At 52.9% G+C, this 19,428-nt stretch overlaps 1 protein-coding gene and 1 non-coding gene across 18 annotated transcripts in view; one reads left to right on the plus strand and one right to left on the minus strand.

Moving 5' to 3' along the window:
* The window catches only part of PRKAG2 (protein kinase AMP-activated non-catalytic subunit gamma 2), a 290,170-nt gene that overhangs the window by 169,968 nt on the left and 100,774 nt on the right, over positions 1 to 19,428 (plus strand). For 16 of the 17 annotated variants that reach the window (XM_059074109.2, XM_067041793.1, XM_067041807.1 and 13 more), the window contains one exon: positions 9,049 to 9,260. In XM_059074109.2, the coding sequence (XP_058930092.1) occupies positions 9,049 to 9,260 (212 nt within the window). Of the gene's footprint in view, positions 1 to 9,048; positions 9,261 to 19,428 lie in introns of those variants that run through there. The other variant, XM_067041811.1, reaches the window with a different exon arrangement.
* LOC131763091 (small nucleolar RNA SNORA68) lies at positions 2,633 to 2,764 on the minus strand. The gene has a single exon (XR_009337492.1). It is a non-coding gene; the product is annotated as a small nucleolar RNA SNORA68 (small nucleolar RNA).

Consider the following 19,428-nt stretch of genomic DNA (forward strand, 5'->3'; position numbering starts at 1 on the left):
AGAGTTACTTTAGAAGTCTCTTATCTGTAAAATGAGGAGGTTGGATTGAATGAATGGTTCCAAACTTGTCTGGCAACCTGTATCACCTGGGGAACTTCAGAAATGCAGATTCCCAGGCTCTGCCTCAGACCCACTCAACAGAATCCTTAGGACCTGAGACTTCGTATCCTCCGAGCTGCCCGGTGACCCTGCTCAGCCGGGTTTGAGAACCGTGGGCCCAGAGCCTCTCAGCTGACCGGGTGACTCAGACGTCCTGCCCAGCGTGTTGGGTGAGGCTCCAGGGATGGAGATGGGGGACTGCCCAGACCAAGGGAAACGGAGGCAGAAAGTTCTCCAAAGTTCAGTGGAAAAGTTACGGGGACTCTTCAGGGATACTCTGCCCAGAGCCTCGGAGCAGACCACCACCGGGCTGGGACAGACCCAGGCCACACACGAGCTGTGCCCGGGCTGGGCGGTCCAACCGTCCTCCTGAGCAAAGGAGAGTGCCCGCTTCTGTTGGCACCCAGGGAGACCCCAGCCCCCGGAGGCCGGAGAAGTCTGGTTTCCCCTCGAGTAGAGTTCAAGCCCCGGAAAGTCCAGCTGCCACCGGACATGGGTGGTTCCTTAAAATCAAGAAGGACGGGCTTCCCTGGTGGCGCAGTGCTTGAGAATCTGCCTGCCAATGCAGGGGACACGGGTTCGAGCCCTGGTCTGGGAAGATCCCACATGCCGTGGAGCAACTGGGCCAGTGAGCCACAACTACTGAGCCTGCGCGTCCGGAGCCCGTGCTCCGCAACAAGAGAGGCCGCGATAGTGAGAGGCCCGCGCACCGCGATGCAGAGTGGCCCCCGCTTGCCGCAACTAGAGAAAGCCCTCGCGCAGAAACGAAGACCCAACACAGCCAAAAATAAATAAATAAAATAAAATAATAATTAAAAAAAGAAATCATTGCCAAGTCCAATGTCGCGAAGCTTCCCCCGCCCCCGACACACATTTAAAAAAAAAAAAAAAAATCAAGAAGGACCTAGAAATCTACCATCGAGCCTCAGACCTCAGGTCAAGCCTGTGCCCAGGATTCACCAGGGTCTCAGGTTTGGGCCCAGATTTCCTGATGACGCAGCTTCCTGTTTAGACACAGAACTCACACTGCCTTTGTATTTCCCAGGCTCCCGTAGGTTACCCTGAAAGACACCGCAGGGAGGAGCGAGGCGGAGATTTCCTTTCCTTCCAGAGTTTCCACCTCAGGTTATCCCCCCCCCCACCTCCTTGGCTGTCCCGCCCTGCTGAGTCAGTGGCAGCCCCATCGCGCATCCTTCGCCGTGCTTGGTGGACACGGTGGTGAGCCTGTGGCCTGGGAATTCACAAAGAGGCACAGGGGCCCATCCACGGGTGCCTCCACCTGTACCGGGACGGCGTGTCTGGAGCGTTGCAGACCCTCCTGCCGGACAGGGCCTGGCTCAGGCCAGCCGCTCCTGTCCTCGCCCCATCCTCTCCGGGCCTGAGGAAGGGACGCTTGGACGGAGGCCAGTGAGGCTCCAGGGTGTTTGTTGTGACCCTAGAATGGCATCTGCTGACCAGCCCTGGGGAACTGCCCCTGCACCTCTGGTCTCATCGACATCAGCCCGGGGTGGGGAACACGCTCGTGTCTGACGGACGCCAGCGGTGCACCTTTGCACGAGGACCCCTCTCCACAGGGCAGACCGGACCCCAGCATGCGCACACCCTGCTTGTCTTTCTCTTGCTGCCCGGGGCCTTCTGTCCCTCCTGATGCCCCTCTCTGTGGCATGGTCCCTTAGCAGCAGGGGGCCCTGCCTCTCCCTGGCTGGGGCATTTACTTTGACACACGCTGTCTGTATCACCATCCTCCCATGAGCCTTGTCGCCATCCCTCCAGAGTTAGGAACAATACCCACCCCCATCTCTGTGATGCGTAGTTAGTTTTGTTTTGCTTGGTGTTTTTTTTTTTGCAGTACGCGGGCCTCTCACTGCTGTGGCCTCTCCTGTCGCGGAGCACAGGCTCCAGACGCTCAGGCTCAGCGGCCACGGCTCACGGGCCCAGCAGCTCCGCGGCACGTGGGATCCTCCCGGACCGGGGCACGAACCCGCGTCCCCTGCATCGGCAGGCGGACTCTCAACCACTGCGCCCCCAGGGAAGCCCAGTTAGTTGTTTTAAAAGCCGCACGTAAGCAAACCCCCATCCAGTGTAAATTGAAAATTTGTTCTTCTCACTCCGTGCTCTTGGAACAATGGTCAGCAAGGATGTTTAAGATCAGGAACAAAATGAAATTTTTTTTCTTTTTCTTTTTTTTTCCTGAGCACCGGGTTTTTCCAGTGAGTTTTATTTGGGCAGGCCTGGGGACAGGGAGGCCCTGCATCTAAAAGAAGGTGTTGGGCCTCTTGGTGGTGAAGCGTGGCTTGTGCTGGCGACGGAGGACCCGGTGAGGCAGAGGACATTTGATCTTGGACTCGCGGATCTGCTTGAATGCTGGTCGGTGGCAGTGATCTGGCTGCGATCTCCTCCACCTTCACGATCTGGATCGAGGGGGCCCGGGCACGGTGCCGGGAGCCCACGTCTTGGTCTGCAGGGATCGGGAGGGGGGCACCTGGGGAACGAGTGGCCACAGCATCTGGTCCCAGCAGGTACTGGCTACCAAGTGTGTAGAACCTCCAAATTCACTTTGAGGGGCGCGGCTGCAGCCCCGCAGAGGCGACAACTCCACTTGCTGTTAGCATCTCTGTTTAAACCGCTGTTACGAGAAACAGCAGTTCTTGGGTTTAGGTGCTTGGAAAACGAATTTTTTCATTTCGGTTTTTCTTCCTTGGTATTTCAGACGCAGCCTCGTTAGCCTTGTTAGCCAAGTGCTGACGTGCAGGAAAAAGGCTGGTGCCGCCCAAGGAAGGGGGGAGGGAGGGGGGAGCGCGCGCAGGTGCACACCTCGCGGCCATCTTGTCTACCCGGTTTATTTTTACCAAACGGGGTTGGCTAGGTAGTGGTGAGACCAGGCCTGGATCTGGAGGCTCCTGGAATGCAGGCCTCTCCTCTGCACCCCTCCGCCGCCTCTGTTTGCTTTCTTCCAGTGGCACCGCTATCCCCCTTCCTCCCCTTCTCTCCAGACGTATCTCACGCCAGCACAGCCTGGCCCTGTGAAGTCACCAGCTCATGGCTCCCTGGTGTCTGGAGCCACTGGCCTGGTGTCTGGTGTGGCTGCCAGGAGTCGTTTCTGTTCACTCACTGAGCCTATTCACGGGCCCTGGCTGCAGCCTCGGGAGACTCGGAGGCATTGTTCCCTCTCAGAGGCGGACGGCAGCGCTAACACAGACCTCAAGGAGCAGGGGAAGGAGGGAGGGCCTTCTCGGAAGAACAGGGCGGGGGGGCCTGTCTGTCCTTCTTGGTTTTGTTGCCACAGCTCCGTGCTGTCTAGGCCCATGGGAAAGTTGTCTTAATCAGAGGTAGACCCTTTTCATCCTCCGGAGTTGAGGCCCAGCTCTTCAGGGTGTGTCCGTGGGACGTTCCCGCCCCTCCGGCCCCTTCTCCGAGCGCCCCCGGTTTTGGCCTTACAGGCATTTCACCCTTGGTGCCCATTGAGTGCTGCTGGTGGTGTTGATGCTGGTTTTGCTTTTGTCGCATTTCCTCCAGCCAGACTGGAAGATAGGACTTGTCTGCTGCATCTTGACCTGGCCCATAGCAGCTGGCCAGTCGGACATATGGTTCTCCTGAGAGACTGAGTTTGGCAGTTTATCCTACAATTAGGAAATGAATTGGGACTGGAGCCTTGACTGCAGCCTCATGAAAGACTCCAACCCCAAACCATCCAACTAAGCTGCTCCCAAATTCCTGACACACTGAAACTGCGTGAATTAATAAACATTTATTGCTGTTTTAAGTCAAAAAACAAAAGCAATAAAACAAAAACAAAAAGAAAGAAATTGGTCTCTTTAAAAGGAATGGGGGGACTTCCCTGGTGGCGCAGTGGTTAAGAATCCACCTGCCCACGCAGGGGACATGGGTTCAAGCCCTGGTCCGGCAAGATCCCACATGCCGCAGAGCAGCTAAGCCTGTGTGCCACAACTACTGAGCCCGTGTGCCACAACTACTGAAGCCTGCGTGCCTAGAGCCCGTGCTCCACAACAAGGGAAGCCACCGCAATGAGAAAGCCCGTGCACCGCAACGAAGAGTAGCCCCCGCTCGCCGCAACTAGAGAAAGCCCGTGTGCAGCAATGAAGACCCAACGCAGCCAAAAATATAAATAAATAAACAAACAGACAAAAAAGTAGGTCAAAACTAATGGAGGATTGTGTCAGCATTACCCCATTTTTCCCTTTATTGCGACACCAATATTCAAAAAAAGAAAAAAAGATTTAGGTATATCGTGCTTACCTGGCCCCCTTTCCTTTCATAAGACAGTTTCCCCCCCACTGCTAAAGTGGCGTAAGTGTGTGCATCTCTCTGGGGAAAATGTCTCTACTGTTTCTGGCTGGCACGGAAGAGAAAACATCTTTGAAGGCACCCATCCTCGCCCCGCCAACGCTGCCCCGCCACCGCAGGGAGCCCCCCCCCCCTCCCTCCTGCATCCCCTCCCGTCCTTCAGCAACACCAACGTCCCTCCAGGCACCCACGCTTCCCTCCTCCTGGCCTGTGAAACCACACTTTCTGGAAGGGTGATTCGCGCACCCAAAGTGTGAGTCTGAGTCTTTGTGTTCTAGCTCTGGGCGATGTTCCAGTTTAATCACGGCAAAGACAGTCTAGAACTTGGACCCGGCTGCGATCTCTGACATTCACTCGCTAAAGTGAATGGATCCGTAATTTTTCTAAGCCCCGGTTTCTTCACCTGTGAGGTGGGGTCATAAACCTGCCCCCTTTCTCTCTCGGGGGTGGTGGGGGTGGGAGCTGCTAGGAGCAAACAGAGCGAGAGTGTGTCCCAGCATTTTGTAACCAGTTAAGATGGTATCGTAAGACTCCACCCTCTTAGAGATGTTTCCGGTTTCAGTGCAAAGAGGGGACGAGGTTTTGGTTCTAGGGGAGTTCTTGCCCCAGACCCGAAGCTACACCCATTCCTAATCCACACAGCATTTTACCTGTCCCCTCCTCCACCACCACCACCACCACCCCGCCCCATAGTTCAGGGTATCATCCTGTTTCCCAGCAGGAATCACCTGCTCTGGGAAGGGAGGAGAGAGGACGCAGGAGGCCAGGTGGAAAGGTGGATGCACCTCTTGAACTTGGAAAGAATTCCATGAGAGGAGCTTCCTTGAGGGCTGTGGAGTTCCGTTTGGTTCCACCAGAAACAGACCGTTCCCACCACCGGCTGGAAAGGCCGGCATCTTCTCCTGGGCAGCTCCCCGAGGCTGTGTGTGTCTAGGGCACGTCCTCTGCATCCAGCCGTCCCTCCCAGACACTGGGCAAGTGCAGACAGTGGGATGCAGGGGTACCGGTTCTTGCCCGTCTGTGAAACTCTCAACGGATCCGTCTATGCAGACGGCTCTGCGGTTTGCTCTCCTCACCTACCCCTCCGTCTGGGGGACGAGGAGGACAGCGGAGCTTGCCGTGTTCCCTAGGGAAGAAGGCTGTGGACGTGCGGTGGTTTATGTAGCCTCTTCCTGCTGATGAGCGCGTGTGGCTCAGGCTCTGCTTTGAAGCAGCGGGGAGGTGGATGGCCCCGGACACCGGCTGGTTAGTGCTGACACAAATACGTCCGCGGCCCGAAGGCCCGGTGGCAGAATGGCTGGGGAGGAACTCGTGTTTGTAGTCGTGAGAGATGCTGCCGAAATGACCCCTCCGCGGCACTGATTTCTCCTGGCCTCGGAAAATCCCCCCGCGGGCCTGGAGCGGGGTCGCCGCCAGATGGGGGCGGGTCTAGACTGAGCCCCGCGAGACAGAGTGGGGTCCCCCCTGGTGCTTCTTGCTGCTGGCCAAGGGTGCCGGAGATCACTGGGGCTGCTTGTCCTTTATGTGAAGAACTCAGGCCCCCGAGGGGCTCGGCCTGAGGGGTCCCTGTGGGTTGTCAGGATGCGGTCAGTGGCACAGGCTTTTGAGCCTAAAAGGCCCCCGCCCAGTCCTGCTCTCTTTCCCCCTCTGTTCGGTCTCCAGCACAAACCCCGAATGCAGGGAACACCCCAAAGAAAGCACAGGAAGGGCCTCTGTGTCCAGTGGCCCAGGCGAGAGCTGGGAGCAGGGACCAGGCCATTTCCCACTGCACCGTGGTGCCTGCGTGGGCGGGCTGTCACGGGAGCCAGTGAAGGCCACGCCACCGCCCCTGGGGCCTGAGGCCCGCGAGGGGCCCGTCCACAAGCAGAGCAGCCCGAGGGCTTCCTTCTCCCATCGGGCGCAGCCCCCTGAGAGGCTCGGGCCCGCCCCAGCCTGGCCTGTGGCCTCAGTCCTGCTCCATGGGTATCACCCACAGCCTGGCCTGCCTGCCAGAGCGCCTGCATCTCCCCCTGCAGAGCTGCTGGGCCATCAGATCTCCAGCTGCTCGGGGGTCCCCCGTCTCCGTCCTCCTCTCCTCACTCCCCCAGCCCCATCTCCAAACGGGCCTTGCTTCTCAAGACCTTTGGGGTACACATTTTTCCAAAAAGTTTTGGAAACTTAGGGGCCTCTGCTCTTAGAGGCCTTTCAGATCGTAAGTCTGGAGACCTTCAAGACCGTGGTGACAGCATTCTACCTCCTGCTTTCACCTGGAGCTCCTCCCAGGTCAGCCTGGGGCCCCGGGGGGCAGGCATCCCCACGTGGCATGGTTCCGTGGGGTAAGGGGTCCCTGGAGAATGACATCCCTCCTTTACCTGGTTACTCTCCTCATGTTTCTGCCTGGGAAATATGGGAGGGAAGGTTCCAACTGAGCTTGAGCCTTGGCCCTGTCCCCTTCCCTTTCTCTGCCTGTTGGGGGCCGGCATTGACCAAGCACCTGCCCCTCGCCCAGGACGGCTCTGGGCCGATGATGGGGCTGGGGGCCGGGGGGAGGGCCGGGGAGCGGGGAGAGAGTTCCTTACTTTACATTTGGTTTGGTGTGAAACAGCTCGTTGTTCCCTGGTAGCGCTCAGTACAGAAAAAATGTGCTGAGTTCAGGGGTGGGAGGCTCCTAGGGCCGCAGAGTCAGCAGGAGGGAGATGGGGTGAGTTAGGCGGCCGCTCGGGGCGGTGAGGATGGAATGCACAGCGATGGGGTGAGAGGAGTCTGGACGTGGCACAGAGCAGCACAGAGAAGGAGCCCCAGGCTGGGGGCCCGTAGGCGGACCAGTCTTTGTCAGGGTCGGAAGGAGCGAGAGGATGGCCCTTGGACCGTGTCTACTGATGTCTTTGCTTTGGCTTGCGTGATTAAATATTTTCAAGTAACCAATTTAAAATAAAAATTTTATTCGGTGACCTATAAATGTGAGAGATCAGACTCAAATCCAGAGTCTGATCTTAGAAAAAAAAATCAATATCAGGCGACATTATTGTACTCATTTCCTAGAGCTGCCGTAACAAAGTACCACAAACTGGGTGGCATAAAACGGCAGAAGCTTTTTCTCTCATGGCTCCGGAGGCTGGAGGTCTGAAACCAAGGTGTCAGCAGGGCCGCGCTCTCCCTGAGACTCTGGATAGGATCCCTCCTTGCCTCTTCTAGCTTCTTTTTGCCTTCTTCCAGTTTTGTTGAGAAATAATTGATACGCATCTCTGTATACGTTCAAGGCATACAGCGTGTGATGCTTTGAATTGCGTGTATTGTGAAATGATCGCAGAGGGTCGGCTAACATCCCTCGTCTCTATAGAAACAATAAAAAGCAAAGAAAACGGAAAAGAACCTTTCTCCTTGTGATGAGAGCTCAGGACTTTTACTCTCTTAACAACTGTCCTGTATATCATACAGCAGTGTTGAGACTACGGTCGTCATTTTGTACGTGACATCCCTGGTACTTACTTACCTTATAACTGGAACTTTTGATAACTTTTGATCACCTTCCTCCATTCTTCTAACTTCTGGCGGTTGCCAGCAGTGCTTGGTGTTCCTTGACTCATAGAGGCATCCCTCTGATCTCTGCCTCTGTCATCACATGGCCTTCACCTCTGTGTGTGTGTGTGTGTGTGTGTGTGTGTGTGTGTGTGTGTGTGTGTGTGTGTGTGTGTGTGTGTTTCTCCTCTTATAAGGACACTACGCATAGGGTTAAGAGCCCAAACTACTCCGGTATAATCTCAGCTTGATTCCATCTGCAAAGACCTTATTTCCAAAGGCCACATTCACAGGTACCGGAGGTTAGGACTTCACCGTATCTCTCTGGGGGTGGGGGAGAACCGTTCAGCCCCTGACAGTGATCTTATGGTGTAATCAGCTGGGTGTGAGTGAGACAGGCCCCCAGGATCGTACCAACCGTGTCGAAGTGCACGGCCTCTCGCTCCAGCCGATTCCTGTCCCCAGAGCCTCCTTGCAGGTCCTTGGTCACCGATTCCCGCCCGCTTCTTCCTGGCCCCTGTCCGTCTCAGTCTTCACTCCGCGAGGCTCCTTCCTTCCCGAAGCCGGCCCCGGCGCTGATCTTCGTGGTGACCCTCACTACTGCACACTCCGTGGCCGTCTTCGCGTGGCGCGTTTTGACGATAACGGCGCGCGCGTCCCGTCTGGTCCCCGGCGTTTGTTGCCGGGTGACTTCTGCAACCCTGACCTTTGTCTCTGCTGAATACTTCATGAGCTTCCTTAGGTCTCATCTCGAGGAACATGGGTTCCACTCCGCGCGCGTGCTCTTGGCACCGTGCCGCGTAGGGGAGGAGGAGAGATCCAGTGGTCTTGGACTCAGTGGCGGAAAATAGCATCCGAAGCGCGTGTGGGAGAAGTCTTTCACCCCGACAGCTTCTGAACTGTTGGGGTGGCCCCTTCACAGCAAGGGGATTGTGCCCGCGACTCAAGTCGGGTGGCGAGGGGATTTCTGGGCACCGCTGATCCTAAGGGATTAGAAGTCATTGCCTACTAGCTTGTCCCCAGTATTCCGAATTTAACCTTTTATATTCCTGCCATTTGAGATTTTGGGCCCTTGTAGATGGAAGCCCCTTTCCCCGTGTCAGCCAGATTTCTAACGGCCCTGTGTGCTTTCCTCCTCAACTTCAGGCCTCTCTTCCTCTCCATCAACACCCACCCAAGTGACCAAGCAGCACACGTTTCCTCTCGAATCCTATAAGCATGAGCCTGAGCGACTGGAAAATCGCATCTACGCCTCCTGTTCCCCTCCGGACACAGGCCAGAGGTTCTGCTCGTCCTCCTTCCAGAGCTCAGCCCGGCCTCCGTCAGCATCGCCAACACACCATTCTCCCTCCAAATCCGTAAGTCTGGGCTTCTCCCGGGGGCCGGGCCGCCAGGTATGGGAGGGAGGGCAGAGTCTGTATACAGCTGAAGCTAAAGCTGTGCACTCCTGACTGACAGTTCTGGTACATTTGATCATGGATCACAAACTGAGAAAAAAAATGGCGAGGGCACAGTAGGCAAACGGAAACCAAACGCATGGTAGCATCTGGAACATGATCAGAAAAAGCTTTTTGCTCTCTTAGCTTCTTTTTAAAAATCAGTCATGAAAAGCTTTCCTTGACTTTATTTATTTATTTTTTTTTGCGGTACGCGGGCCTCTCACCGCTGCGGCCTCTCCCGTCGCGGAGCACAGGCTCCGGACGCGCGGGCTCAGCGGCCACGGCTCACGGGCCCGGCCGCTCCGCGGCACGTGGGATCTTCCCGGACCGGGGCACGAACCCGCGTCCCCCGCATCGGCAGGCGGACTCCCAACCACTGCGCCACCAGGGAAGCCCTGACTTTATCTTGATTGGAATACTAAAGTAAAAAGTCATAGGCAAAGCCAAAAAATTGTTTTTTATAGAAATGTTATTCTAGATTTTAAAGATTGAAAGTCTGACATCATTTGACTTGGGAAGCATTCTTGGAAAGGTGAACCTTTCACAGCAGAGCGGGCTGGTGAAGCAGGTGTCTTTGAATCCTTCGGAGGATTGGGACTCGTGGGTATGGGTGGAGGAAGCTGGCTTAGCCCCAGCGCTCAAACACTCTGCATTTCAACACCGGGGGCCCTACGCGTGGGACCACCATCACCGCCTCCTAGTTCGTGTTGGCTACCACAGACACTCAGTATCATTCCTGTGCCCAGCAAGGATACGAGGACCCTATCACTAGAGCCTATCCATAGGGATGTAACCATTTGATTCAGCTGTGGTGTTAGTTTCCTGCGGCTCCCATAACAAAGGGGCACAAACTGGGGGGCTTAAAACAACAGGAGGCTGTTGTCTCACGGTTCTGGAGGCTGCAAGGCTGCAATCGAGGTTTCGCAGGACCACGTTCCCTCTGCAGTCTCTGAGGGGGCGGAGGATGTGTCCTGGCCTCTCCCAGCTTCCGGTGGCCCCAGGATTTTCTTGGACGGTGGCAGCGTCACGCCACCTCCATCTTCTCATGGCTGTCCTCCCTCTGTCTCTGTATGGGTCCAGCTTTAAACTCTTATGGAAACACCCGTCGTGTTGGATGAGGGCCCAGCCTAACTCAGTACGACCGCTTCTTGATGACCTCTGCAAAGACCTGATTTCCAAATAAGGTCGCATTCACAGGTATCAGTGGTCAGGACCTCAGCGTAGCTTTTTGGGGGACACCATCCAACCATAACAGTTGCTACCTTTGGGGAGAGAGAAGATGTGTTCATCACGCAGAGAACCTACTATGACTCTTCTCCTTGTTCGTCTGATGATTATTTTATTAGATGTAAGCTTGGCAGAGTATTGTTTTCAGTGCTGAGGAATAAAATGCAAGGTGTTGTCTCCGCCCTCTAGGGCTTACAGTCTTACTGGGAACAGACTAGCACCCAGATAAAACAGTTAAATAAAAGCGGAAAGTAGGCTGAGTGGGGGGTCAGGAGTGAAACAAATAGTCCACACTGCAGGGGATGGGAAAGGCGAAATACTGTTGTCTGATAAGGGCAAGGAAGCCTTGGGCGATTGTAGGGTCTAAACAAGGGGAGAGGGGAGGGGAGGGCCTCCTGGAAAAGAAAATTAGCCATGGCTTGGGGTGGGAAGGAGCGGGGGGCGGGGGGCTGTCTCTGGGAGGTGGGCATCTGGCAGAGACTGGGGTGGGGACGAGAGGACGGCTCACTAGAGGCGTGGAGTGCTGCAGGCCTTGGCCGCTTAGAGCTAAGGGTCCAGGGGGAAGGTCATCTGTGTTCTTGGGTATGAATGAGCCAAGATCTGGAGGCTTCTGTCCTCCCGGGCATTTAGCAAAGAGACTTGGTCATAGAGATAATAGAACAACTATGTCCAAAAAAGGAATGATACAGCAACCCAAAGATTATCAAAAGTAGGAAGCCGCTGCTCCCCTCGGGCTGGAGGGACGTGTTGGGAGCCCATCAGAGGGGAGGTAGAACCAGTGTGTCTGCCTGGCAGGAGCTGGAACCGCAGAGGAGAAGCAGCCACTGGCCAGAGAAGCCGTGCGAGGCAGAGGGGTAGAAAGTCTGGCGTCTCCACTGCTTCCTGCCTTCCATCTTGTGCCAAAGCTGCCGAGAGGCCAGTGGGCTCGGAGGTCCGGGACAGAAACCCTGGGGGAGGAGGGAGGAGACCGGAGGAGGAAGCCAAGAGGGAAGCGGCGGGCCGAGAGGCATCAAGTCTCAAAATGTTGGCTTCTTCTCGTGGACCAGGGATAACTGACAGGATAGCCCCGTGTAAGAAGAGACACTGCACATGGAAGAGGAGACGGTTATTTCGACCTTAGATCATTTGAAGTGATGGTGCGGACGCAGGCACGGGGTTTCTCCGTGATTGCAGAAGTTTTGTGCTCGGGACAGCCTCTCGCAGTTACAGTGAGAGAGAATCCAGAGGGGGTTCTAGGTCTGCCCTCTGTGCCCTGCCCCCACCCCGACTGTGACTAGAAGGTGATATTCGTAACTGTTCATAGCGCACAACTATGAAGCTCTTGGTGAAAGCCTGCGAGCCTGGGCCCTTCCAGGCTTTCTGAGGCGGTTCTGGGGCCAAGGAGGAGGGGTTCTCGGCTGTATCCCATACCCAGCGGTGGGCACGGACCCCGTGCCCTGGTCAGAGCCTGCGATTCCACAAACAGACTGAGGGAACTGATAGCACCGTGAAGTTTCAACAACGTCCAAATGTCACGGATGGATAAGCATGATGGAAACATACGATGGAATATTATTCAGCCTTGAAAAGGAAGGAAATCCTGACGGATGCTACAACGTGGATGAACCTTGAGGACATTATGCTAAGTGAAATACACCAGTCTTAAAAGGACAAATGTCATATGCTTCCACTTATAGGAGGTCCCTAGAGCTGTCCGATTCATAGAGACAGAAAGCAGAATGGTGGTTACCAGGGTCCGGGTGGGGAGAAATGGGGAGTCAGTGTTTAATGGGGACAGAGTTTCAGCTTGGGAAGATGAAAAAAGTTCTGAGGATGATGGTGGCGATGGTTGCACAACCATATGAATGTACTTGATGCCACGGAACTGTGCTCTTAAAAATGGTTACGGGCTTCCCTGGTGGCGCAGTGGTTGAGAACCTGCCTGCCGATGCAGGGGACACGGGTTCGAGCCCCGGTCTGGGAAGATCCCACATGCCGCGGAGCGGCTGGGCCCGTGAGCCGTGGCCGCTGAGCCTGCGCGTCTGGAGCCTGTGCTCCGCAACGGGAGAGGCCACAACAGTGAGAGGCCCGCGTACCACAAAAAAAAAAAAAAAAAAAAGGTTAAGGGCTTCCCTGGTGGCGCAGTGGTTGAGAATCCGCCTGCCGATGCAGGGGACGCGGGTTCGAGCCCCGGTCTGGGAAGATCCCACGTGCCGCGGAGCGGCTGGGCCCGTGAGCCACAACTACTGAGCCTGCGCTCCGCAACAAGAGAGGCCGCGATAGTGAGAGGCCCGCGCGCCGCGATGAAGAGTGGCCCCCTCTTGCCACAACTGGAGAGAGCCCTCGCACAGAAACGAAGACCCAACACAGCCAAAAATAAATAAACAAATAAATAAATAAATTTTTTTAAAATGGTTAAAATGATGGACTTTATGTTAAGTATATTTTACCACAGTTTTTTTTTTCATAATTTAGGAGGCCACAGTTATTTGGACTCCATATACCTTATTGTCCATGATCATTTTACAAAGTTCACCTTGTACAATCTATTAAGAGGTGCTTCTAGGAAAATTGGTAAAATAAGTGACAGGGGGATGGTAGCTGTCTATTTTAGAAACTATATTTAAAATTTATCTTAAGACCTGTTTCGCAGCACATATGTACAAAATAATTAATGCACTTAGTTTTACCTATATATAGGTTGTACATACAGTTTTAGAAAACCCTACACATCTGTATACAGCAGTTAATGACAGTAAATCTCTATAGAGTCAAAATATATCATTATGCCCAATATACCTTCACGTAATACATATTTGATTATTCTAATATACTATTAATGTTGATTGAGCAATCCTTTAATTATTATGAATTAGAGACCCTTTTGGTTGTATCCTTTTACCACATTTTTTTAAATGATCCAGTCAACACTGCCATGTTTATATAGTCTGAGCTTCAGAAAATCAAATCAGAATCAAAATCAAATCACAAAATCAAAACCAAAACACTTATGTTTTGAAATGATCTGTTTCAAAATTGGAAAACAGTGTTCCCACTGGCTACAGACATTAGACAGGGGCCTTCATCACGTGTGAGTTTTATCACACAAGGCTTCCAGAAGCTTCTTTGGCATGTCAGTTGCAGCCTCTGCAGCTGTAGTTTGGCCCAGGTCTCTGCTTTCAGCAGCCCTTGGCAGCAGGGCTGGTGAAGGATTCAAGTTCATTTAAGTGTTACTTTCTAATTGGATTATGTTGACTGTCCTTATGTGCTAAGGAGTTCCTTAAGAGTTTAGCTGATTTCATGCATTCTGTTACTGGCATAATCTTTATAGAGGAATGTGAGTTGCTTAAAGACGTCTATCAGCCTGAAAATATTTAGATATCATTCATCTCTGCCTTTTGGAATAAAAAGATGCTCTGTGTAAACATTGACCGTGAAGATCACTTTTATAAACTTTGTTCCCATGAATTTTATTCTAAAATTGGAAAGGGGATGAGGGTAATGAAGTCGTCTTTAGTAGACAGCACTCGTTTTATCATTTATTTACTCAGCAAATATTTATGAAGCAACCGCTGGGTGCCAGACACCGTGCTCGAAAGGCTGATAGGATGACAAGTACGTAAGCAGCTCTTATGAGGCAGGGACAGTGTTCATTTTGTTCGCCATTTATTAACAGCACATTATGCAGGGGAGGAGTTTGGTAAATAGCTGAGGACTCACTGAGCAAAGGAAGGAGCTCCTGTCTATTGGGGGGGCCACAAACAGGGAAATAGTCATAATAGAATATTCGATAGAGCCTGTGTAGTTCTCATGGGAGAAAATCTCCAGTCCAGTGTGAGTGCAAACGCCAGTCCCAGGGCTTCCCGGGTGGCGCAGAGGTTAAGGATCCGCCTACCAACGCAGGGGCCATGGGTTCGAGCCCCAATCCGGGAAGATCCCACATGCCGTGGAGCAACTAAGCGCGTGCGCCACAACTACTGAGCCTGCGCTCTAGAGCCTGCGAGCCACAGCTACGGAGCCTGCGTGCCACAGCTACTGAGCCCATGCACCACAACTAACTACTGAGCCTGCGCTCTGGAGCCCACGAGCCACAACTACTGAGCCCACGTGCCACAACTACTAAAGCCCGTGCACCCAGAGCCTGTGCTCCACAACAGGAGAAGCCACTGCAATGAGAAGCCCATGCAGCGCAATGAAGAGTAGCCCCTGCTTACCACATCTAGAGAAAGCCCGCACGCAGCAACAAAGACCCAGCACAGCCAAAAATTAATTAATTAATTAATTAATTAATTAAAAAAATAATAATAATCCCAGAGGAAGGAAGTGGACATTTTTTGCAGCAGGAGCAGAGAGCAATAATCAGCTCTGCATTTTAGGATGACCCCTCTGGTGGGGTGTGGAAATTAGATTGGATTTGGATACAAGCAGGGGCTCAGATGAGATGCAGTGTGAAATGACCTGGGCCTGTTGGCAGCTGACAATGGAAAGAAGGAGGCTGGTGTTAAAACGTAGAGAGCTGTTTAAGAGGTTGAACTGCAAGGAACTGGGGATGTAGTGATTGATTAGTTGAGGGCAGAAAAGAGAAGAAACAAGGACGATTCTGAAGGTTTTGCCTTGGGAAACTGGATGGCTGGTAGTTGCACTTGCTGAGATAGGGAACAGAGAAGGAGCAGGCTGTGTGCGTGTGCGTGTGTGTATGTGAGCACATGGGGGTGTGTGTACGTGGACACACGTGTGTGTTGGCTGGTGATGGTACAACAGGTGCCCGTGGGATAATGAAGAGGAGGTGTCCAAAGGGCAACTGGATATGTGAGTCTGGAGCTAAAAATTAAGATTTTGATTCATTTGTTTGTTTGTTTATATATATTTTTTGACCACGCCACGCGGCTTGCAGCATCTCAGTTCCCCAACCAGGGATTGAACCCGAGCCACAGCAGTGAAAGCCTGGAATCCTAACCACTAGGCCACCAGGGAACTGCCCTGGAAATTCAGATTTTTAAATCATCAGAATGTAGAAGGTAATTTATGCCATGATAGTAGATGAAATAATCCAGAGAGATGTATGGTAGTTGAGAAGAAAGTCAGAAAAACGTGGCCATTTGAAGGACAAACAAAGGATAGGGATTCTGAACTGCCTGGAAAGTAGGCAGAAAACCAGGCAAACACGGTATCACAGAAGCACAAGGAGTGTGTTTCTTTGTGTTTCACGCGTTTGGAGGGCATGGTCAGTGACGTTCCTGGCCGTGGACCGTAGGGACTGAGGTCATCGGTAACCTTGGCAGGAATACTTTCAATGGCACGGTCAAGAACAGAAGCCGTGTGATGCGGGGTGAGTGATTAAGAGGTGAAGGTGTGGAGGTCTCTAGTGTCGATGACTCTTTCCAGAATCCTGACTTCGAGAGGGAAGAGATGGAGCTGTAGCTGGAAGAATGGAGGTGATGGTTTGCGCCCAGAAGGATTTAAACACTGACAGGGAAAGAGTTAGTAGGAAGGGAGCAGTCAAAGATAGAAGGGGAAAAGCAAGCATTACATCTGGGCTTGTAAAGGAAATGCGTGAGTTTCCTTAGGAGGTGGGAGCACACGGTGAGCATATTTGTCTGGAACCGATAGAAGAATCATCTTCCGTGGGGTCGAAAACTTGATGTGAAGGTATTAAAATGACCGGTACTTACCCCATTTCCTTTCTACAGCAGTCACTCCCATCTCCCCCTCATTTTCTTCTAGGAATTTCACTCTTGACCTGTGTCTTCAATCAGAGGACCTAGAAGCAGAGCCTGAGACAGGGGTTTCAGATGCAAGTTTGTTTATTTATTATGGAGTGCTCTCAGAGGAAGCTCTAAGGAGCAAGGGAAGGGAAGAAACAAAGCAAAGGTGTGGTTTCAGATGAGACTTAGCCTCAGCCTGTTAACAGGGGAGCTCTGGAGTGTCAACTGCACCAGAACTTGCTCTGCCTCGAGGCAAGGAAACTGGGCTTTTTTTTAAATTTTATTTTTGGCTGCATTGGGTCTTTGTTGTTGCGCCCGTACTTTCTCTAGTTGCGGTGAGCGGGGGCTACTCTTCGTTGCTGGGCACGGGCTTCTCATTGCGGTGGCTTCTCTTGTTGCGGAGCACGGGCTCTAGGTGCACGGGCTTCAGTAGTTGTGGCTTGCAGGCTCTAGAGCCCAGGCTCAATAGGTGTGGCATATAGGCTCAGTAGTTGTAGCACACAGGCTTAGTTGTTCCGCAGCATGTGGGATCTTCCCGGACCAGGGCTCGAACCCGTGTTCCCTGTACTAGCAGGCGGATTGTTAACCTCTGCGCCACCAGGGAAGCCGCCGAAACCGGGCTTCTATGTCTTCATATGGCGGCGCCCTTAGCTATGCGATGCCCAGGATGAGGGAAATGTACCTGCAGCTGGGATGGGGCCTGTCACCCAAGGACAGGAGGTTGCGTGTTTGGGCCATTAGCAGCAGCCCCTGTAGCAACTTGGTGTCCCCAAACTAGTCACGGGGAACCTAAGACACCTGCTGCAGCCTGGAGTCTCCATTCTCCTCTTCTCTTGCCAGCTTGATTGCTGTAACCAACAGGGGTAGGTGCTGTATCCGTTTTCCTATTGCTGAAGAACAAACCTCCCCCCAGTTCAGGACAACAACCTTTTATTTAACCCCCACTTCTGTGGGTCAGCAGTTTGGGTTGGGCATTCTTCTTGGCTCAGCTGTGCTGACTCACACATCTGTGGTCACTTAGCAGGTCACTTGGGGACTGGCCGGACCAGAGTGGCCTCAGCCAGAACAGCTTGTCTCTGTTCCATGTGGTCTCCTCCTGCAACCGGCTAGCCTGGACGTGTTCTCATGACCGTGACGGGCTCCACGGGACAGAGTGCCCCATACAAGGCTTCTTGAGGCTGGGCTCAGAACCGCCCCTCTGTAGCTCCTCCATCCTGGGTAGAATCTGTGTCCTCTCCCCTTGGGTCTGGGTTGGGCTTATGACTTGCTTTGGCCCACAGAACGAGATGGAAGTGGCAGTCACATTGCAAAGGACATGGACACAGGGAGATGGGGAGGATGCGGGCCAGTTTTGAAATCTACCTCCTGTCTTATCACTTGATTCCAGCAGCTGGGTCTGCAGTTGAACACACCATGTGCTCAAGTCTAGAGGCTCATTTATCTATATTTAAGGAGTCTAACTTAGATGGCTAACTTCTCCGAGAGTAACTTCCTGTTAAGCAGACGCTGCAGTTTGTGTTCCCCAAGCAATAGAGACTTTAAGGTAGATATTAGTGTGCAGGATGTTTACTAGGAAGTGCTCTTAGGACCAACGCCTGTGGGAGGAGGGAAGGAGGGAAGGACAGAGGGAGAAGTTGCGGTGTGGTGCAGTCTCAGCAAAGTCCTCTGCAGACCACAGGGAGCTCCTCAGAGCGGCCCCAAGTTGGGCCAAAGGAGCCAGACCTTTATACCATCATCACCAGTCGTTAGATGACAGCTGTCCTAGAAGGGACTTGACCCTGGGCAAGGCAGCTCCCTTCAGCCAAGGGCCATCCTAGCTGATAGTTGAGGGTCACCAATTGGCAGATTCCCAACAGCTGGAGGAAAATCCTTCATTGTTGAAAGGGGATCAGAGTAGTACAGGTGACCCTTGAACACCACAGGTTTGAACCGCATGGGTCCACTTCTATGCAGATTTTTGTCAGCAGTAAATACTGCAGTACTGCACAGTCTGAGGTTGGTTGAATTCTTGGATACGTGACCACAGATACACAGGAACCATGTATATGTAGAGCTGACTGTAGGTTACACTGGATTTTCCACTGCGTGAAAGGTCAGCACCCCTAACCCTCGCATTGTTAAGGGTCAACTGTACATCACAGCCTCTAATACCTGGACTTATTCTCTATTTTTCCAGTTTATGATACCAAGATTCCGATGGGTGAAAATAAGGGCTATCGTATTTCTCCTTATGACATAGTTAATATGCAATTGAACTGAAGAAAAAGGTTCAGGATGGTTGGTTGGGACTGAATGAAAAAGGTTTCATTAGGCCCAGGGGGAGAGGAACTAAAGCCCCAAGCCAACAACCATCACCCGCGTCCCAGCAGTAGGAGTGAGCCACCACGGAAGTGGATCATCCAGCCCCAGTCAAGCATTCAGATGAGACCACAGCCCCATCCCAAACCCGACTAGATACCTGGCAAGAGGTGCTGCACCAGGACCAACCTCCAAGCTGCTCATGAACCACTGATCCACAGAAACCATTAAGACATAACATATTAGTCTGCTGGGGCTGCCATAACAAAATATCACAGACTGGGTGACTTCAACAACAGAAATTTATTTCTCACAGTTCTGTGGGCCAGAAGTCCAAGATCAAGGTGTAGACAGGTTTGGTTTCTCCTGAGGGCTGTCTCCTTGGGTGCAGGTGACCGCCACCTCTCTGTGTCCTCACCTGGCCTTTCCTCCAAGCACACACATCCATGGTGTCTCTTCCTCCTCTTACAAAGACACCAGTTCTGTTGGATTAGGGCCCCACCCTTATGACTTCATTTGACCTTAATTACTTCTTTCTCTCATTTTTTAAAATTTTTGGCTGTGTTGGGTCTTCGTTGCTGTGCAAGGGCTTTCTCTAGTTGCGGCAGATGGGGGCTGCTTTTCGTTGTGGAGCGCAGGCTCGAGGTGTGTGGCCTCAGTAGTCGTGGCGCACGGGCTCAGTAGTTGTGGTTCACGGGCTCTAGAGCTCAGGCTCAGTAGTTGTGGCGCCCGGGCTTAGTTGCTCCGCAGCGTGTGGGATCTTCCCAGACCAGGGCTCGAACCTGCGTCCCCTGCATTGGCAGGCGGATTCTTAACCACTGTGCCACCAGGGAAGTCCCCTTAATTACTTCTTTAATGGTCCTATCTCCAAATACAAT

The sequence above is a fragment of the Kogia breviceps genome, chromosome 9, assembly GCF_026419965.1.
Source record: "Kogia breviceps isolate mKogBre1 chromosome 9, mKogBre1 haplotype 1, whole genome shotgun sequence".
Classification (NCBI taxonomy): domain Eukaryota; kingdom Metazoa; phylum Chordata; class Mammalia; order Artiodactyla; family Physeteridae; genus Kogia; species Kogia breviceps.